Source organism: Aquarana catesbeiana, linkage group LG11 (genome assembly GCF_042186555.1).
Source record: "Aquarana catesbeiana isolate 2022-GZ linkage group LG11, ASM4218655v1, whole genome shotgun sequence".
Lineage (NCBI taxonomy): Eukaryota > Metazoa > Chordata > Amphibia > Anura > Ranidae > Aquarana > Aquarana catesbeiana.
Genome location: NC_133334.1, coordinates 252,872,400 through 252,894,893, shown reverse-complemented (window position 1 = coordinate 252,894,893; position 22,494 = coordinate 252,872,400). Strand labels below are relative to the sequence as shown.

The 22,494-nt window shown below is 47.3% G+C and overlaps 1 protein-coding gene across 5 annotated transcripts in view; it reads left to right on the top strand.

Annotated features, from left to right (window-relative positions):
• The first annotated feature begins 1,413 nt into the window (after positions 1-1,413).
• The window catches only part of NDRG4 (NDRG family member 4), a 71,478-nt gene continuing 50,397 nt past the window's right edge, over positions 1,414-22,494 (top strand). For 2 of the 5 annotated variants that reach the window (XM_073605622.1, XM_073605619.1), the window contains exon 1: positions 1,513-1,639. In XM_073605622.1, the coding sequence (XP_073461723.1) occupies positions 1,564-1,639 (76 nt within the window). In that variant the 5' untranslated portion in view covers positions 1,513-1,563. Of the gene's footprint in view, positions 1,491-1,512; positions 1,640-7,612; positions 7,896-22,494 lie in introns of those variants that run through there. The other 3 variants (XM_073605624.1, XM_073605623.1, XM_073605621.1) reach the window with 3 other exon arrangements.

The following is a 22,494-nucleotide window of genomic DNA, read 5'->3' as shown; positions in this document are numbered from 1 at the left end:
TGCTATTTGTGCTGTACCCCAGGATTCAGTGTTGCTAGTGGAGTTCCACAAGGTTCAGTGTTATTAGTGGTGTTCATAAACATGGAATCAATTAGGGAGAAGAATCTGGGTGTTCTGGTATATCGTAGACTTGAAGTCAATGATGGAGAAGGATTTGAGTGCTATCATAGACTTGGAATCAATGATGGGGAAAGATCTGGGTATTCTGGTAGATCATAGACTAGGAGTAAGTTATGGGGAATAATCTGGGTAGACTATAGACTTGGAGTCAATATTGGAGAAAACTCTTGTTCTCGTAGATCATAAACTTGGAGTCAATGATGGAGAAGGATCTGGGTGTTCTCGTAAATCACAGACTTGGAGTCAGTGATGGAGAAGGATCTGGGTGTTTTGGTAGATTACAACTTTGGAATTAATGGATAAAAATCTGTGTGTTCTGTTTGTACACTTGGAGTCATTAATGAGTCAGGATCTGGGTAAACTATAGGCTTGGAGCTAAAGATGGAGAAGGACAAGGGTGTTCTGGCAGGTGTCAGGTGATAGACTTGAAGTCAATTCTGGGGAAAGATCTGGGTGTTTTGATAGACTTTAGACTTTTTTTTAAATAAAACCCACAAAAAGAAATGCACTCACAATCGAGGTGCATGAGACTGGTGCACCACAGATGTTAAGCATATAAAAGACCATCACAGGGGGCGTCTGATAGGGGCTGCAGCTTGTGGATGAAATCCCAGTGTTATACTATTCCCCTCTAAAACGCTATGTATGGTAAAGTGCAGCTCACAGGCTTTTGAAGATTCATACTGATTGGAACAACTAGTGTGGTGTGCGCAGAAGCATTTTTGTTTGTTTTTCTGGTAGATCCAAGTTTTGATAGATCATAGAATGATGGGGAAGGATCTCGGTAGACCAAAGACTTGGAGTTTAAGATGGAGAAGAAAAAGGGTGTTCTGGTAGACCATAGACTGGAAATCAATGATGGGGAAAAGGCTGGGTGTTCTGGTAGACCATGGACTTGAAATTAATGATGGAGAAGGATCTGGGTGTTCTGGTAGATCATAGATTTGGAGTCAATGATGGAGAAGGATCTGGGTATTCTCGGAAATCATAAACTTGGAGTCAATGATGGGGAAGGATCTACCCTGAATTATTCCAGGGAGGGGTGACTGGCACACTAGGGAGGGAGGCTGCATACTAAATGACCTTAAAGAGAGCACAGTGGGGAAAGATGCTCCACCCTGAATTATACCAGAAAGGGGTGAGTGGCACAGAGGGTTTGGGGGTTGCACCTGAATGATACCAGGAAGGGGTGAGTAGCACAGTGGGGAGGGGTAGGTTCTACAGTGGGGAGGGAAGCTCCACCCTGAATGATGCCAGGGAGGGGTGAGTAGCACAGTGGGGAGGGGTGGGTGGCTCAATTAAGAAGAACTGGTTGCAGAGTGCGGAGGGAGGCTCACCCTTAGTGATATCAAGGAGGGGCGAGTAGCACGGTAAGGAGGGAGGCTCCAGCCTGAATGCCAGGGAGGGGTGAGTGGCACATTGGGATGGGTGGCTCCACCCTGAATGATGCAAGGGAGGGGAGGAAGAGCTGAATGGCACAATGGGGAAGGAGGCTCCACCCTGAATGATGCCAGGGAGGGTGAGTGGCACAATGGGAAGGGAGGCTCCACAGTAAATGATGCCAGGAAGGGTAGAGTGGCAAAGTGGGAAGGGAAGTGGGGCAAATGCCAGTGTAGCAGTAAATTCTGTATGCACTTTCTTTGCAGCACAAACCAATTAATACCACAACTGTCAGGCACACACATCAATTAACCCCACAGCTGCCGTGTAGAAAGCAGGCAATGCTGCTCACGATTAACCCCACAATTGCAGGATAACTTTACTATGTAAGCAGTAAGGGATATCTGAAGCAATATTTCACACAGAGTAGGATGTTTTATCTGATCCTCTCCCCCTCTAGCAGCTTCCATTCCCTCTACTGTATAATTGTATCTGCGTTCATTCCAGCTGGTAGTATTTTTTTTTTTTTTTTTTTTTTTTTTTTTTAGTGGGGGTTGCAATTAATTGTCTGACATTCTGAGATTTAATTTTTTTGGGTGGGGAAGTCAGTCTGGGGTGTCAGTGGAAGAGGGTGGGGGTCTATTAGTCTGGGGTGTCAGTGCTGTGCGGGGGGTGGTGTCAATCTGGGGTTTCAGTAGATAAGGGCGGGTGGATGGGTATCAGTTATGGGTGTCAGGAGTGGAGAGTGGCAGTGGCTGGGGGTGCAGGGGAGGTGGGAGTTGGGAGGGGTGTCAGCCTGAGCTGTCAATAATGGGGGTGAGTGGGTGTCAGTGGTAGAGGGTGGGTAAGCAAGCGTCAAACTGGGGTGCCAGTGGTTGCCGGTTAGGGGTGCCAGTCTGTGGTGTAAGTGGTAGGGGGTGGGCAGGTGTCAGACTGGGGTGTCAGCAGTTGGGGGTAGGCGGGCGTCAGTAGTTAGGTGAGTGTCAATCTGGGGTGCCAGTGGTTGGCGGTGGATGGGTTGTCAGTCTGGGGGATCAGTGATTGGGGTAGGCGGGTGTCAATGGTTGGGGTGGGTGGGGGTGTCAGTCTAAGGTGTCAAGTGGTAGGGAGTGGTTAAAGTGGGTTTTAGTCTGGGGTGTCAGTCATTGGCTGTGGGGGGTAGGCGACTGTTAGTCTGGGGTGTCAGTTGTTGGGGTAGGTAAGTGTCAGTCTGGGGCATCAATGACTGGTTGTAGGTGGGTGTCATCAGTTGGGAGTAGACGATTGTCAGTCTGGGGGTGTCAGTGGTTTGGAGTAGGCGGGTGTCAGTCTGGGGTCTCAGTGGTTGGGGGTAGTTGGTTCTCATTCTGGAGTGTCAGTGGTTGGGAGTAGGCAGATGTCAGTCTAAGGTGTCAGTGGTTGGGGGTAGGTGGGTGTCAGCAGTTGGTTGTAGGTGGGTGTCAGTGATTGTAATTAGGTAGATGTCAATTTGGAATGTCAGTCTTTGAAAGTAGGCAGGTGTCAATCTGGGGTCTCAGTGGTTGGGGGTAGTCGGTTGTCATTCTGGGGTGTCAGTGGTTAGGAGTAAGCAGATGTCATAAAGGAATGCAGAGACGTAACCCGTTGTGTGTGGCACTACATCCAACATAGTACGAATAAAAAAGAGCAAAATTGTTATAGGACCTTAACGGTTGCCACTATAATCCCAGGTGGGAAAAGAGTACAATGAGGGAAAAAAGTATTTGATCCCCTGCTGATTTTGTACGTTTACCCACTGACAAAGAAATGATCAGTCTATAATTTTAATGGTAGGTTTTTTGTTTTTTTTTTAACAGTGAGAGACAGAACAAAAATATCCAGAAAAACATATTTCAAAATATGTGTAAATTGATTTGAATTTTAATGAGTCAAATAAGTATTTTCCCCTTTTGCAAAACATGACTTAGTACTTGGTGGCCAAACCCTCTGTTGGCAATCACGGAGGTCAGATATTTCTTGTAGTTGGCCAACAGGTTTGCACACATCTCAGGTGGGATTTTGTGCCACTCCTCTTTGCAGATCCTCTCCAAGTCATTAAAAGAGAAGTATGGGAATTTTTTTTTTCTCATAATCCTCTTTACCTATGCTGCATTTGTCCCCCGCCGCTGCACTGAGAACCGAGCCATCGAACATCGCCTATGGCTCGGTTCTCTCAGCTCCCCTGGAGCTCTGAACTGTGGAGGGGCAGCTGTATCATCGGCTCGCTGAGAGGCTGAGACTGCCATCAGTCCAGGCACCTGATGGATCCAGGCTTCCAGAGTAGAGATGACTGGGTGCCTGGACTGATCTGTGTGACGTCAGCAGAGAGCGGACTGCAGACCGCTCTCTACTGAAAACGGGTCACAGGAATGCAAAATGTATTGCACTCCTGTGACCCTTAGGCAAAGCCTAGGCAAACGAGCTCAAGCTGCACTTCTCCTTTAAAGTAGATGTAAACCCTCACATATACCCAGTGAAGTGAACAGCCTCAGATGATACACAAAGATGAAACAAATCTCCCTATATAAGTTTTACATGTATATCTGCTGTCTTCAGCTTCCTTCTCCTCCAAACACATTGAGTTGATGCCAAAGAACTCAATTTTGGTCTCATCTGACCACAACGCTTTCACCCAGTTCTCTTCTAAATCATTAGCAAACTTCAGACCGGCCTGTACATGTGCTTTCTTGAGCAGGGGGACCTTGCGGGCCCTGCAGAATTTCAGTTCTTCACAGCGTGGTGTGTTACCAATTATTTTCTTGGTGACTATGGTCCCAGCTGCCTTGAGATCATTGACAAGATTCTCCTGTGTAGTTCTGGGCTGATTCCTCACCGTTCTCATGATCATTGAAACTCCATGAGGTGAGAGCTTGCATGGAGCCCCAGACCGAGGGAGATTGACAGTTATTTTCTTTCTTCCATTTGCGAATAATCGCACCAATTGTTATCACCCTCTCACCAAGCTGCTTGGTGATGGTCTTGTAGCCCATTCCAGCCTTGTGTAGGTCTACAATCTTGTCCCTAACATCCTTGGACGGCTCTTTGGTCTTGGCCATGGTGGAGAGATTGGAATCTGATTGCCTCTGTGGACAGGTGCCTTTTATACAGGTAACAAGCTGAAATTAGGAGAACTCCCTTTTAGAGAGTGCTCCTAATCTCAACTTGTTACCTGTATAGAATAATTATTAAAATGCAAATCAATTTATAACTTTTTTGAAATGCATTTTTTCTGGATATTTTTGTTGTTATTCTGTCCCTCACTGTTAAAATAAACCTACCATTAAGGCTACTTTCACACTGAGGTGCTTTACAGGCGCTATAGTGCTAAAAATAGTGCCTGCAAAGCGCTTCTCCTGCCACTTTAGTGTGAAAGCCTGAGTGCTTTCACATTGGATCGGTGCGCTTGCGGGATGTAAAAAAAAAAAGTCCTGCAAGCAACATCTTTGCAGCGCTTTAGGAGCGGTGTACACTCCTCATCAGTGCCACCTTATGAGTGCCCATCAGTGCAGCCTCATCAGTGCCCGTCAGTGAAGGAGAAATACTTTATAACAGAAACGAAGAAAAACATTTTTTTCAAAAATTTGGGTCTTTTTTAGTTTGTTTAGCAAAAAATAAAAACCCCAGTGGTGATCAAATACCACCAAAAGAAAGCTCTATTTTTGGGAAGAAAATGATAAAAATTTTGTTTGAGTACAGTGTTGTATGACTGCGCAGTTGTCATTCAAAGTGTGACAGCATGAAACCTGAAAATTGTCCTGGGCAGGAACGGGGGAAGTGCCCGGTATTGAAGTAGTTAAGGTTTATTGTAACAATTATAAAATATCATAAAACATATTGAGAAGAATTGTGCATTCTACATAGATACAACAGTCTCCCATGTATCCACTAACAAAATGTGTAGCTGTAAAGAGAAACCTATTCAGATGGCCCATGAATCAGTAACTTATTAAATGGAAAGATAAGTATATGATAGTCTTCCATGTGCAAGGCCAAACGACGGAATCACTGTACCAACACCAATGGATCACTACGCGTTTCACCAACAGCTTCTTCAGGGAAATCTATTGGTACACAGCCAGAATGGAAAGCATGGAGTGCCCAGTCCACAGCGTGAAGAAGGAGAAGAAAAAACCCATGTGCAACCAGCTCTGGGTGGAGTAAGCATACGATACAATGTATTTTGTTATTGGATACATTGGAGACTGTAACATCTATGTAGAATGCACAACTCTTCTCAAAATGTTTTTATGACATTTTAGAATTGTTACAATAAACCTTAAAATTGTATACATATGTGAGTACTCTTTTCCCACTTACCCCCAATCACTGACACCCGCCTACCCCCAATCACTGACACCCGCCTACCCCCAACCATTGACACCCCAGACTGACACCCGCCTACCCCCAACCACTGACACCCCAGACTGACACCCGCCTACCCCCAACCACTGACACCCCAGACTGACACCCGCCTACCCCCAACCACTGACACCCCAGACTGACACCCGCCTACCCCCAACCACTGACACTCCAGACTGACATCCACCTACCCCCAACCACTGACACCCGCCTACCCCCAACCACTGACACCCGCCTACCCCCAACCACTGACACCCCAGACTGACACCCGCCTACCCCCAACCACTGACACCCCAGACTGACATCCACCTACCCCCAACCACTGACACCCCAGACTGACAGCCACCTACCCCCAACCACTGACACCCCAGACTGACACCCGCCTACCCCCAACCACTGACACCCCAGACTGACACCCACCTACCCCCAACCACTGACACCCCAGACTGACACCCGCCTACCCCCAACCACTGACACCCCAGACTGACACCCGCCTACCCCCAACCACTGACACCCCAGACTGACATCCGCCTACCCCCAACCACTGACACCCCAGACTGACATCCACCTACCCCCAACCACTGACACCCCAGACTGACATCCACCTACCCCCAACCACTGACACCCCAGACTGACACCCGCCTACCCCCAGTCACTGACACCCGCCTACCCCCAATCACTGACACACGCCTACCCCCAACCACTGACACCCCAGACTGACACCCGCCTACCCCCAACCACTGACACCCCAGACTGACACCCGCCTACCCCCAACCACTGACACCCCAGACTGACACCCGCCTACCCCCAACCACTGACACCCCAGACTGACATCCTCCTACCCCCAACCACTGACACCCCAGACTGACATCCACCTACCCCCAACCACTGACACCCCAGACTGACATCCACCTACCCCCAATCACTGACACCCGCCTACCCCCAACCACTGACACCCCAGACTGACATCCACCTACCCCCAATCACTGACACACGCCTACCCCCAACCACTGACACCCCAGACTGACACCCGCCTACCCCCAACCACTGACACCCCAGACTGACACCCGCCTACCCCCAACCACTGACACTCCAGACTGACATCCACCTACCCCCAACCACTGACACCCGCCTACCCCCAACCACTGACACCCCAGACTGACACCCGCCTACCCCCAACCACTGACACCCCAGACTGACACCCGCCTACCCCCAACCACTGACACCCCAGACTGACACCCGCCTACCCCCAACCACTGACACCCCAGACTGACACCCGCCTACCCCCAGTCACTGACACCCGCCTACCCCCAACCACTGACACCCCAGACTGACACCCGCCTACCCCCAACCACTGACACCCCAGACTGACACCCGCCTACCCCCAACCACTGACACCCCAGACTGACACCCGCCTACCCCCAACCACTGACATCCCAGACTGACATCCACCTACCCCCAACCACTGACATCCCTAACTGATAGACACCCCTCCAAACACTTCAATCTCAGAAAGTCAGATAATTGCACCTCCATCCCTCCAACATCTATCAGTTGGAGTGATCGGAGATCTGATGATACAATGGGGGGGGGGGGGGGGGGATCGGATGGAAGATCTCTTCTCCTCCATGTGAAATGTGATTATATAGTGAAGTTATAGGTTATAGAGCGGTTGTGTGGCGCTAATTGTGCGCGGTGTGCCCGGCTCCCTCCTTCCCCGGCACTCGCGGGGTTAATTGGTTTGCGCTGCTCTCTCCGCTCCTTCCCCCAATACGTCACCATCACTGATGGCGAGGAGGATGTGAAGCAGCGCATGCGAAGGCGGCACAGCACGGGGGGTGCAGATTTCCCGGGATACACAATACAGCTACACCGGGCGGCCAGGGCGGATCCCGCACACAACTGACAGCCGGCTCCGCCCTCTTCTGCACAGTGACGCAGCACTGATCAGCTGGCAGACGCGGCTCTGTGCCCGGAGACGGTGAGTGCTCTGCATTGTGCCATGAGACTGCTGCGGCACAAGATCCAGCTGTGGGCAGGTACCGGCGGGGGAGGGGGCACTGCCAAATTCCAATAAGGCATCAATGGGGGCACTGCCAATACTGGGCATCACTGGGGGCATTGCCAATACTGGGCATCGCTAGGGGGGGGGGGGCACTGCCAATACTGGGCATCACTGGGGAGCACTGCCGATACTGGGTATCACTGGGGGCATTGCCAATACTGGGCATCGCTGGGGGGGAGGCACTGCCAATACTGGGAGCACTGCCGATACTGGGCATCACTGGGGGGGGAGGGGACACTGCCACTACTGGGTATCACTGGGGGCACTGCCAATACTGGGCATCACTGAGGGGGGAGGGGACACTGCCACTACTGGGTATCACTGGGGGCACTGCCGATACTGGGCATCACTGGGGGGGAGGGGACAGTGCCACTACTGGGTATCACTGGGGGCACTGCCAATACTGGGCATCACTGAGGGGGGAGGGGGCACTGCCAATACTGGGCATCACTGGGAGCACTGCCAATACTGGGCATCACTGAGGGGGGAGGGGGCACTGCCAATACTGGGCATCACTGGGGGCACTGCCAATACTGGGCATCACTGGGGGGAGGGGACACTGCCACTACTGGGCATCACTGGGAGCACTGCCGATTCTGGGCATCAATGGGGGGGGGGGACACTGCCAATACTGGGTATCACTGAGGGGGGAGGCGGCACTGGCAATACTGGGTATCACTGGGGGCACTGCCAATTCTGGGTATCACTGAGGGGGAGGCGGCACTGGCAATACTGGGTATCACTCGGGAGGGGGGATTGCACTGCCATGGGGGCATTATTGGGGGTACTGCCAGTCTGTGTGCCATTTATAGGATCTGTATACACATTTGCATACCATCGATGAACGGCACCATCAATCCTTATGTGAAGTATATCTATACACTGTGTGCCAGGCTTGGTCTTTGTTCTGTATACACTGCATGCCAGGTTTGGTCTCTATCTGGGTTCTGTATACACCATGTGCCAGGCTTGGTTGGTCTCTATCTGGGTTCTGTATATACCATGTGCCAGGCTTGGTCTCTATCTAGGCTCTGTATACACTGTTTGCCAGGCTTGGTCTTTGTTCTGTATACACTGTGTGCCAGGCTTGGTCTCTATCTGGGTTCTGTATACACTGTGTGCCAGGCTTGGTCTTTGTTCTGTATACACTGTGTGCCAGGCTTGGTCTCTATCTAGGTTCTGTATACACTGTGTGCCAGGCTTGGTCTCTATCTAAGTTCTGTATACACTGTGTGCCAGGCTTGGTCTCTATCTAGGCTCTGTATACACTGTGTGCCAGGCTTGGTCTCTATCTGGGTTCTGTATACACTGTGTGCCAGGCTTGGTCTCTATCTGGGTTCTATATACGCTGTGTGCCAAGCTTGAATTTTATCTGGGCTCTTTTTACACTGTAAAATTGGGGGAGAGCCCATAGGAGTTCAAAGAGGGAGGAGGGGAATGAGGCAAGCCGTGGTTGCAAAATATATACAATAAACTTTATTAGTAACAAAAAATTCAAAGGCAAAAATGAATAAGCAGACAACACAGAATCATTAAAAGATGGGGCAACATTGTCTTTTAAAGATTCTGTGTTGTCTGCTTATTAATTTTTGCCTTTGAATTTTTTGTCACTAATAAAGTTTATTGTATATAGGTTGCAACCGCGGCTTGCCTCATTCCCCTCCTCCCTCTTTGAACTCTTATGGGCTCTCCCCCAATTTTTGCTTTACAGTTCTATTGTGCTCGGGAGTTGAAAGGATAGGCACCACCCAAAATTGGGTGAGATGGCACTCCCCATAGTGCTGGCACATAGACTGACCCAGCACCCGGGCCCCTCTGGCACTTATCTTCTTTTATATTGAGTGCATCTTTATACACTGTGCCAGGCTTGGTCTGTGCCAGGGCTTTGTATACACTGTGCCAGGCTTGGTCTGTGCCAGGGCTTTGTATACACTTTGCCAGGCTTGGTCTCTAGCTGGGCTTTGTATACACTGTGTGACAAGCTTTGTCTCTAGGTGGGCTTTATATACACTGTGTGCCAAGCTTGGTCTCTAGCTGGGCTTTATATACACCGTGTGCCAAGCTTGGTCTCTAACTGGGCTTTATATACAGTGGGGACAGAAAGTATTCAGACCTTTAAATTTTTCACTCTTTGTTATATTGTAGCCATTTGCTAAAATCATTTAAGTTCATTTTTTCTTCATTAATGTACACACAGCACCCCATATTGACAGAAAAACACAGAATTGTTGACATTTTTGCAGATTTATTAAAAAAGAAAAACTGAAATATCACATGGTCCTAAGTATTCAGACCCTTTGCTGTGACACTCATATATTTAACTCAGGTGCTGTCCATTTCTTCTGATCATCCTTGAGATGGTTCTACACCTGCATTTGAGTCCAGCTGTGTTTGATAATACTGATTGGACTTGATTAGGAAAGCCACACACCTGTCTATATAAGACCTTACAGCTCACAGTGCATGTCAGAGCAAATGAGAATCATGAGGTCAAAGGAACTGCCTGAAGAGCTCAGAGACAGAATTGTGGCAAGGCACAGATCTGGCCAAGGTTACAAAAAAATTCTGCTGCACTTAAGGTTCCTAAGAGCACAGTGGTCTCCATAATCCTTACATGGAAGATGTTTGAGATGACCAGAACCCTTCCTAGAGCTGGCTGTCCGGCCAAACTGAGCTATCGGGGGAGAAGAGCCTTAGCGATAGAGGTAAAGAAGAACCCAAAGATCACTGTGGCTGATCTCCAAATATGCAGTTGGGAGATGGGAGAAAGTTGTAGAAAGTCAATCATCACTGCAGCCCTCCACCAGTCGGGGCTTTATGGCAGAGTGGCCCTACGGAAGCCTCTCCTCAGTGCAAGACACGTGAAAGCCGGCATGGAGTTTGCTAGAAAAAACACCTGAAGGTCTCCAAGATGGTGAGAAGTAAGATTCTCTGGTCTGATGAGACCAAGATAGAACTTGTTGGCCTTAATACTAAGCGGTATGTGTGGAGAAAACCAGGCACTGCTCATCACCTGTCCAATACAGTCTCAACAGTGAAGCATGGTGGTGGCAGCATCATGCTGTGGGGGTGTTTTTCAGCTGCAGGGACAGGACGACTGGTTGCAATCGAGGGAAAGATGAATGCGGCCAAGTACAGGGATATCCTGGACGAAAACCTTCTCCAGAGTGCTCAGGACCTCAGACTGGGCCAAAGGTTTACCTTCCAACAAGACAATGCCCTAAGCACACAGCTAAAATAACGAAGGAGTGGCTTTACAACAACTCCGTGACTGTTCTTGAATGGCCCAGCCAGAGCCCTGGCTTAAACCCAATTGAGCATCTCTGGAGAGACCTAAAAATGGCTGTCTGCCAACGTTTACCATCCAACCTGACAGAACTGGAGAGGATCTGCAAGGAGGAAAGGCAGAGGATCCCCAAATCCAGGTGTGAAAAACTTGTTGCATCTTTCCCAAAATGACTCATGGCTGTATTAGATCAAAAGGGTGCTTCTACTAAATACTGAGCAAAGGGTCTGAATACTTAGGACCATGTGATATTTCAGTTTTTCTTTTTTATTAATTATGCAAAAATGTCAACAATTCTGTGTTTTTCTGTCAATATGGGGTGCTGTGTGTACATTAATGAGGAAAAAAAATGAACTTTAAATGATTTTAGCAAATGGCTGCAATATAACAAAGAGTGAAAAATTTAAGGGGGTCTGAATACTTTCCGTCCCCACTGTACACTGTGTGCTAAGCTTGGTCTCTTAGCTGGGCTTTATACACACTGTGTGCCAAGCTTGGTCTCTTAGCTGAGCTTTATATACACTGTGTGCCAAGCTTGGTCTCTAGCTGGTCTTTATATACACTGTGTGCCAAGCTTGGTCTCTAGCTGGGCTTTGTGTACACTTTGTGCCAGGCTTGGTCTCGGTCTGAGATATCTATACACTGTGCCAGTCTTGGTCTGTATCTGGGTTCTGTATACATGGTCTGCCAGGCTTGGTCTCTGTGATGGCCCGCCTGGCACCCAGCCTGGGTGAATCCAACAAGATACAGCTTCCTCCACTCTGGAACCAACTATTAAAGCTGAGATCTGCACCCAACTAGACAACACTAGCTTAGGTGCAAACTGAAACTGACTTTATTTTAAGCTCACACAGACATTATACCACACACACAATCAGGTAAGAGCTTGATCACATTATCCAAAACAATGCAAACTTTAAACAGTAATATCATCTAAGGCTTAAAGAGGATGTGAACTTCCTCTGCAGACTTTCCCCTATAGGTGAGCCTATAATAAGGCTTTCCTATAGGTAGTGGAAACATCTCCCAAACCTGTACAGTTTAGGAGATATTTCCAGTGCATGCAGCCAGTGACATCATTGGCGCATGCACTCTATAGGAACGGCCCACGGGTGATGTTCCTTCCGAGCTGATGCCGTGAATGGTGGCTCCCGCGCACATGCACGGGAGTGATATTATGGTGGATCCAGCCAATCACAGCACCGAAGTCTGCAAACCCGGAAGAAGCTTCGGGAAAGATGTCGGCCATGACAGCAGTGTGTGGGGACCACTGCAACAGCTTCGTTTTAAGGTAAGTATTTAATAATGAGCTAGTATGCAATGCATACTAGCTCATAATGCCTTTGTCTTGCAGGGTCTTTTTTTGGGGGGGGGGTTCCGGAGCGGAGGTTTACAACCTCTTTATTGTACACTGGATGTTTTACAACCTCCCCTGAAAGATTTAACTTGACAGATAGATAGTAAACAACGTTTAAAAACGTCCGTTTTGCCACGTTTCAATTGCCACTTTTAGCCGCGTTTGCGTTTAGGAGCGTTTTAAAATGTTTGAAAAAACATTTTTTTCTGTTTTTCTAATAGTCAAAAATGTATCTCCATTAAAAACGCCTATAAACGACACGCGTTTACAAGCTGTTACAGGCATTTGGCGTTTCAAATGCCTCTGAACATCCGTCCTGAACACATTTTTTTGCTTTCCAAAAAATGCTTCTAAACTCAACTGCCTAGAAACGATTATAAACGACCCTGTGTACATGTACTGATAAGATAACATACAGGAGAGTTCCCGGGGCAGCTGAAAAAAATGCCCAACTGCTCCTAAACATCCGTTTAGCAACAGTGTACATGAAGCCTACAGTACATCTAATGAACAGATAACATAAACATCTCACAATAGTATGGTAATGAGGTGAAGTGGACACAATACTAGCAGACAGACAGAAACAAAAGGTGACTCAATTAATGGGGATTCACACCTAGGAGGCAAGCAATGGGGAATTATATAACGAGAGAAAGACAGCTTAATAAACAGATTATAGCGGAAGACACCAGCATCAGGTTGTTTTGAGCCGATTTTATTAACATCTGTTCTGAGTATAGGGGTGGGGGGGGGGGGGGTAAAGCAGTCTTTGCTGGTTTGGGCACAAAGGTCCCAAATCTGTATCCAGGTCCTAGGTCCCCAGAGTCTGTGTGTTTCGGAAAGGTCCTCCAGGCACACACCTCCCAAGGAGAAGGGCCCCCCCTTCTCAAAAGCCAGGGCCCATAGTCTGTAGGCAAGAGGCTACACTGCAGTCCCCTCCAAAAAAACCCAATCCCAGTTGGGTCCGTCACACTTCACCCCCATCGAAATGAGACTAACCAGGTCCCAGACCGCCACCTGGTCTGGACATGTGTTAGTTGGGCAGAGTGAACCTACGTAGTCGGTCCACATGATCTCCACTCTTGGCCGCAGGAAAGGGTTGTCATCAGTAGGTGTGGGGCAGAGATCACGGACCCTCTGTTTGGCTGTTGGCGCTTCAGCTGGGTGTGATCTTTACCGTTCTGAGGCACTGTATGTGTTAGGCGCTTCAGCTGGGAGTAGGAGCTTCACTACAGCCGTGGCCAAAAGTTTTGAGAATGACACAAATATTAATTTTCACAAAGTCTGCTGCCTCGGTTCTTATGATGGCAATTTGCATATACTCCAGAATATTTTTAAGAGTGATCACGTGAATTGCAGTTAATTGCAAAGTCCCTCTTTGCCATGAAAATTAACCTAATCCCATAAAAAACCACTCTCACTGCATTTGTAAAGAAGGCTTCAGGGCACCCAAGAAAGTACAGCAAGTGCCAGGACTGTCTCCTACAGTTGATTCAGCTGCAGCATTGGGGCACCACCAGTGCAGAGCTTGCTCAGGAATGTCTTCCCAGCAGCTGGATGAGAGTACATGAGATGGAGCAGCTGGCTCATCCTCCCAGCAGCAGTTCAAAGACTCAGGACAGGAGGAAGCTATCTTCACTCCCCAGCAGCAGATCCACAATCCATGAGAGGAGGTGGTCGTCCTCCCTCCCAAGCAGTAGATCCACAGTCTGGGAGTGAAGGAAGCAGGCCTTCCTCCCCAACGGTTAGCCAAAGTGGATGATGTGGGGTCCCCAGCAGAAGCGCTGTCATCAGGGCAAAGTGCTACCAACCTCTGCCCAGCACCAGCAACAACTCTGGAGCTCCAGGGAGCCAGGGCAGGTGGTCTATCTCTGCAGCGACAGGCTGATGAAGTGAAGCTCCTACCCCAGCTGAAACGAAGAAGCTGCTGGGGAGGGAGGACAACCACCTCCTCTCATGGATTGTGGATCTGCCGCTGGGGAGTGAGGACCAGTTCCTCCTCTCCTGAGTCCTTGAACTGCCGCTGGGAGGATGAGCCAGCTGGTCCATCTACCGTACTCTCACTTAGCTGCTGGGAAGACATTCCTCTGGTACTGTCTCCCAGGTGAACAAATTATTGCTGGGGAGAGAAGACAGTTCTCTTCCTCCGCTCTGGTTGACTGTTGGGGAGGGAGGACAGCTTACTCTGCTCCCAGACTGTGGATCTGCTGTTGAGGAGGAAGGACAACTACCTCCTCTACCGGACTGTGGATCTGCCGCTGGGGAGGAAGGACATCCACCTTCTCTCCCTAACTGTGTATCTTCCGCTGAGGAGTGAGGACGGCTTCCTCCTCTCCCGGGTCCTTGAACTGCTGCTGGGGAGGGAGAGTGACCACCTCCTCTCCTGGGTCCTTGGACTGCTGCTGGGGAGGGAGAGTGACCACCTCCTCTCCTAGACTGTGGATCTGCAGCTGGGGAAGAAGAACCGCCACCTTCTCACCCTGGGCCCCAAGAACTGCTGCTGGTGTTGGGCAAAGGGCTTGGACCCTCTGGCCAGTTACCAGCGCTTAAGCTGGATTTGCAGACAAGGGTGGACAGAGCTGAGCAGCACTCTGTCCCATGGCCAGTGCTTTGGCTGGAGAAGTTTGTTGTAACTCCACAGATGCTGCTGGCATGAAATTCCATGTCCCTGTTGGTGTGGGAGAAAGGTCGGCTGCCTCTTCTCTCAGGAAGGCTGAAGCTGCTGTTTGTGCTGGGCAGAGCTCTGTGATGTTCTGCCCTGATGCCAGCATTTCTGATGGAGGCTCACCGAGTTGTTCCTCCTCAGCAGAAAAGTCTATTAAACCTCCAGTCTCTGCAATTGCTAAAAAATCCAGGGCACGGGCTGGCGGCACTTGGGCCCAGTGCTTTAGCGGGTGACTCATAATCCTTAACATCCATGGGTGCTGGGATATACTGTTGAGCTCTGTTGAACAGTTTTTTTTATGCTTGTTCTAGCTCCCACTCCTGTGTAATTATAGAGTCCACATCACTTCTCAATCCAAGCTCACTGGGAAGTTCCAACCCCCTAAAATCTCGGATGTCCTCCCATCTCTACTCCGCTGCACTACCGAAATGTGGATCCTCCTGAAGAGTCTCGGATATCAATCCGGGCCAGCGTAGTCAAAGCCTTTTATAGGATTGCTGTTTTTAAGCCACGGACATGCTTGCGTAGCATACCATTGCAGCGCCCGATAACCATCGTCCAGCACCATTTCCGTCTGGATCAGCCTATCCAGCTCTGTCAGCCAGTCCTCCCGAGGATGCTCTCCTAGGAATGGTATACGCAAATCCAATTGGAGCCAGTACCAATCCATGGACATAGGGGGGACCTTTCCATAATAGTCTTGCTCCACTTGGAGAACCTCTATCCAGAGCTCCAGGCGGATCCCATCTCTCAATTCCATCAGGTTCCAGGCAGAACCAGGCTCTTTATATTGGGCGAGCGTCTCTTGCATTCTAAACTGGAACTCCGCTTCCATGGTATGATATGGAACACTTCTTTAATATCACCGGACACCGGGTCCCAGTGATGGTTTGGACTGCCCATAGGAAGCAGATTGCACCGCAGACCAGACTGCCTGGCACCCAGCCTGGGTGATTCCACCAAGATACAGCTTCCTCTACTCTGAAACCAGGACCCAGGTATTATAGCTGAGAATTGCACCCAAGAGATAGATGACATTAGCTAAGGTGCAAACTGGAACTGACTTTATTGTAAACTCACACAGCATTTATACCACACAAAATCAGGTAAGAGCTTGATCGCAATATTCTAAACAATGCAAACTTTAAACAGTAATATCAGTACTTCTAACAGTACATCTAATGAACAGCTAACATAAACATCCCACAATGGTTTGGTAACGAGGTGAAGTGGACACAATACTAGCAGGCGGACAGAAACAAAAAGGTGCCTCAATTAACAATGGGATTTCACACCTAGGCGGAACACAATAATAGAATGATAGACTCCTTCTTCCTGTGTGTATAGGACATTTTGGAAGCATAGAGATCTGTATAGTATCGGATTAGTTCAGCCATAATGGCAGCGGGCGAATTAGTAAGTTGGACATTGGGCAATTTCAGTGCTCCTATAGCTGGAACAGCAGGTCTAACATTTAATATTTTATCCAGTCTGTTCCCTCTCCCTAGAGAAGAATCGTTTTTTTTTCCTGTCTTAGAATGTATTACATGGGTTAACCACTTAAGCCCCGGACCATTTGGCTGGCCAAAGACCAGAGCACTTTTTGCGATTCTGCACTGCGTCGCTTTAAGTGACAATTGCGCTGTCGTGCGACGTGGCTCCCAAACAAAATCGACGTCCTTTTTTCCCCACAAATAGAGCTTTCTTTTGGTGGTATTTGATCACCTCTGCATTTTTTATTTTTTGCGCTATAAACAAAAAAATAGCGACAATTTTGAAAAAAAGTGCATTATTTTTTGCTATAATAAATATCCCCCAAAAAAATATTAAAAAAACATTTTTTTCCCTCAGTTTAGGCCGATACGTATTCTACATATTTTTGGTAAAATAAATAGCATATAAATAAGCGTTTATTGATTGCTTTGCGCAAAAGTTATAGCGTCTATAAAATAGGGGATAGTTTTATGCCATTTTTATTAATAATTTTTTTTTTTACTAGTAATGGCGGCGATTTTTATTGTGACTGCGACATTATGGGCGGACAGATCGGACACTTTTGGCGCTATTTGGGACCATTCACATTTATACAGGGATCAGTGCTATTAAAAATGCATTGATTACTGTGTAAATGTGACTGGCAGTAAAGGGGTTAACCACTAGGGGGCGCTGTAGGGGTTAAGTGTGTCCTAGGGAGTGATTCTAACTGTGGGGGGGGAGGGGCTATGTGTGACACAACACTGATCACCGCTCCCGATTAAAGGGAGCGTTGATCAGTGTCAGTATCACTAGGCAGAACTGGGAAATGCTTGTTTAGCATTTCCCCATTCTCCCTCTCCATGAGACGATCGCGGGTATCCCCGCAGACATTGAATCCGCGGGACGCTCGATCACACTCACGGAGCTCGCGGAGGGCGCACATGCCCGCAAACCGCTTCTTAAAGGGCAACATTTAGGTACGTTAATCTGCCTGTGCGTGCCCGTATATCGACGTAAGCCGGTCGACAAGTGGTTAAGGCATCTTGCACTGAAATCCAGGCTGCTTTAGAACTATCAGACAGATCCAATATATACTCCTGCTCAAGCCTCCGAACATGCTGAGTCAGCTGTTCCTCATGTTGCTTTGTGTCAGAGGTAATAGTATTAATGTTAGAAAAAATATACCTTGCACAAAGCATTTAAATGGCTCCCATTTGACCAAAACTTTGTCATAGAGGGCATTATCAGCAATAAAGCTAGATATGTACTGTGCAATGGTATTGTCTGCTGGTAACCGTTTCAACCAGAACACATTTAGGCACCATGGGGCCTTAGGTAAGGTAGTTTGGTGTCTAGCAGAAAGCCAAAATACTAGAGGAGAATGTTCTGATATCCCCCTCGGGTCATACTGAATACGCAATATCAGAGGAACAGCCTGAGACAAGCTCACACACAGGTCTATATGTGAGAGCATCCCATAGAGAGACACCCTAATAATCAGATTACATATAACAGCAGGAGACACCAGCATCAGGTTGTTTTGAGCTGATTATGTTAACATTTATTCTGGGGGGGGGGGGGTGAAGCACATTGTTGGTTTGGGCACAGAGGCCCCAAAACTGTATCCAGGTCCTAGGTTCCCAGAGTCTGTGTGTTTCGGTGGAGACATGGACCCGAAATCATATTCAGTTGATTGGACATGATTTGGAAAGGCACACACCTGTCTATGTAATGTCCCATAGTTACATAGTTGGTAAGGTTGAAAAAAGACACAAGTCCATCAAGTCCAACCTGTGTGTGTGCGCTTTTATGTTAACAGTGCATGTCAGAGCACAAACCAAGCCATGAAGTCTAAAGAATTGTCTGCAGACCTCCGAGACAGAATTGTATCAAGGCACAGATCTAGGGAAGGACAGCATTGAAGGTCCAATGAGCACAGTGGTCTCCATCATCCTTGAATGGAAGAAGTTTGGAAACACCAGGGCTCTTCCTAGAACGAGCCACCTGGCCAAACCAAGCAATCGGGGGAAGAAGGGCCTTAGTCAGGGAGGTGACCAAGAACCCGATGGTCACTCTGACAGAGCTCCAGCGTTTCTCTGTGGAGAGAGGAGAACCTTACAGAAGAACAACCATCTCTGCAGCACTCCACCAATCAGGCCTGCATGGTAGAGTGGCCAGACGAAAGCCACTCCTCAGTAAAAGGCACATGACAGCCCACCTGGAGTTTGCCAAAAGGCACCTGAAGGACTCCCAGGCCATGAGAAACAAAAATCTCTGGTCTGATGAAACAAAGATTGAACTCTTTGTCCTGCATGGCAAGCATCATGTCTGGAGGAAACCAGGCACCGCTCATCACCTGGCCAATACCATCCCTACAGTGAAGCATGGTGGTGGCAGCATCATGCTGTGGGGATGTTTTTGCAGCGGCAGAAACTAGGAGATTAGTCAGGGAACGATGAATGCAGCAATGTACAGAGACATCCTTGATGAAAACCTGTTCCAGCTCTCTCGACCTCAGACAGGGGCGAAGGTTCATCTTCAAACAGGACAACGACTCCAAGCACACAGCCAAGATAACAAAGGAGTGGCTACGGGACAACTTTGTGAATGTTCTTGAGTGGCCAGCCAGAGCCCAGACTTGAACATCTCTGGAGAGATCTGAAAATGGCTGTGCACCGATGCTCCCCTTCCAACCTGATGGAGCTTGAGAGGTCCTGCAAAGAAGAATGGGAGAAACTGCCCAAAAATAGGAGTGCCAAGCTTGTAGCATCATGCTCAAAAAGACTTGAGGCTGTAATTGGTGCCAAAGGTGCTTCAACAAAGTATTGAGCAAAGGCTGTGAATACTTATGTACACGGGATTGTTTTTTTGTTTTTTATTTTTAATAAATTTGCAAAGATTTCAAACAAACTTCTTTCACGTTGTCATTATGGGGTATTGTTTGTAGAATTTTGAGGAAAATAATGCATTTAATCCATTTTGGAATAGGGCTGTAATATAACAAAATATGGAAAAAGTAAAGCGCTGTGAATACTTTCCGGATGCACTGCACCTGCTCTGTGCAATGGAACTGCACAGAGTGGCCCCAAATTTCCTCTTCTCGGATCCCCTGCCAGCGCTCCTGGATCCTCCTCCCCAGCGAATGCCTCCTATGCTCTCTTCTGAGCCTCGCTGCCGGTGTCTGTTGACACAGACCGTAGGAATCGCCCCCGCCTTCCACTCTCTCGTCACTGGCTTTTATTGATGGAATCAGGATCCAATGGCTCCACCTGCCTCAGCAAAGCCAGTGAGACCAAGATATAAGGGGAGAGAAGAGCTGCAGATGTGCACAGTGCTGGATTGGGTGAGGGCTCAAATAAAGAGGACCTCCAGTCTCTTAAGTGAAAATTAAAAGTCAGCAACTGTACCTGCTGATTCAAAAAACAAACTGGGGACTTTTGGACTTTTTAGGCAAAACTAGATAAAAATTTTATAAAAAAATATTTTATTAGAAAAATACATAACAACAAAATTAATTAAAAACCACAATACATGTGTGTGTGTGTGTGTGTATGTGTGTGTGTGTGTGTATATATATATATATATATATATATATATATATATATATATATATATATATATATATATATATATTGGAGGGCGATAGCTATACAACACCATCTAAGTACATATCTCTTTGGACATCTGGATCAACATCCCAGGTAACAGTCAGTCCGAGAGGATGGCCGAATAGCAAATCCGCAGTCAATTAATTCATGTCATATGGATATTCGATGCTCGACATGTTTCGCGTGTCTTCACGCTTCTTCAAGAGCCAGACAGTATATATTGTGGCTATCAGAAATATGTAACATAACAGGTACATGATTAATATATCAATATGTATAGACAAAAACGGTATCTGTGATGACACCGCATATTTTAGTCTCAGAAAAAACTCATGCTTATTCAGACATTGCAGTGGAGGGCGCGCAAACCCAAAGGTGATGAAAGGCTGCCATGGGGGCGTGCACAACATAGTCTCGAAAGATGGTTAAGAGATGTGAATGAGATTTTTATGTATACAATATTCTCTTGGTTCCCACCTCCTCTCTTCCACCTTTCCCTTTTCCTCTTTTCCTTTTTCTTTTCATCCTTTCCCCCTTCCCCCCCCCCTTCCCTCCCCTCTTTTTTTCTATTCTTCTTTTCCCTTGTTTTCCCCTTCCTTTTTTCTTTTCCCCCTTCTCCCCTCCCCCCCCCCCTTTCCTTTTCCCCTCTCCCCTTTTTCCCTTTCCCTCCTTCCTCCCCCTCCCCCTTCCCCTCTCCTGTCATCACAGATACCGTTTTTGTCTATACATATTGATATATTAATCATGTACCTGTTATGTTACATATTTCTGATAGCCACAATATATACTGTCTGGCTCTTGAAGAAGCGTGAAGACACGCGAAACATGTCAAGCATTGAATATCCATATGACATGAATTAATTGACTGCGGATTTGCTATTCGGCCATCCTCTCGGACTGACTGTTACCTGGGATGTTGATCCAGATGTCTGAAGAGATATGTACTTAGATGGTGTTGTATAGCTATCGCCCTCCAATATATATATATATACATGTATTGTGGTTTTTAATTAATTTTGTTGTTATGTATTTTTCTAATAAAATAATTTTTTATAGAATGTTTATGTAGTTGTGCCTAAAAAGTCCAAAAGTCCCCCCTGTTTGTTTTTTGAATACGTTATTGTAGGACGCGGCACAGGTATTTTTGGTGTATCCACGGTGCCACTCCGTGTTACGATACATCCCTACTTTGTATTAACTGTACCTGCTGACCTTTTAATAAACAGCCACTCACCTGTCCTACGATGCAGCGGTGTGCTCACCCCAGCCATTTTCTCCTTGTGTCCTCTGCTGTGAGTGGCGCCAAGCACTGTGAATGGTCCTGCAGTCTTCTGGGTCCTGTGATGTGTCGGAGCAGAGGTGGGAGCGGGTACCTGTCAAAATCTGCTCCCCGCTCCCCAAAACTCCATTTCACAAACAGGACAAACAGGAGTGGGGGAGGAGGCCTTAAAACAGAACTTCCCCTTTTGGGTGGAGCTCCGTTTAAGTAAAAGGGGGGGGGGGAGTACTTATGCCTAAAACATTTTTACCTTAACCCTTTCATGACTAAGCCTATTTTTGAAATTTGGTGTTTACAAGTTGAAATCCATATTTTTTGCTAGAAAATTACTTGGAACCCCCAAACATTATATATATTTTTTTAGCAGAGAATCTAGAGAATAAAATGGAGATTGTTGCAATATTTTATATCACACGGTATTTGTGCAGCGGTGTTTTAAACGCAAATTTTTGGAAAAGGGACACTTCCACGAATTTTAAAAAATCCAAACAGTAAAGTTACCCCAATTTTTTTGTATAATGTGAAAGATGATGTTATGCCGAGTAAATAGATACCAAACATGTCATGCTTTTATAATTGCACGCACTCGTGGAATGGCGACAAACTATGGTAGCTATGAATTTCCATAGGCGATGCTTTACATTTTTTTTACGGTTACCAGGTTAGAGTTACAGAGGAGGTCTAGGGCTAGAATTATTGCTCTTGCTCTGACGATCGCGGCGATACCTCACGTGTGATTTGAACACCGTTTACATATGCGGGTGCGACTTCCGTATGCGTTTTCTTCGCTGCGCGAGCTCGCAGGGACGGGGGCGCTTTAAACATTTTTTTTTAATTATTTATTTTTATACTTATAAAGTGTGTTTAAAAAAAAATTTTTTTTTTTTACTTTTATTGTTGTC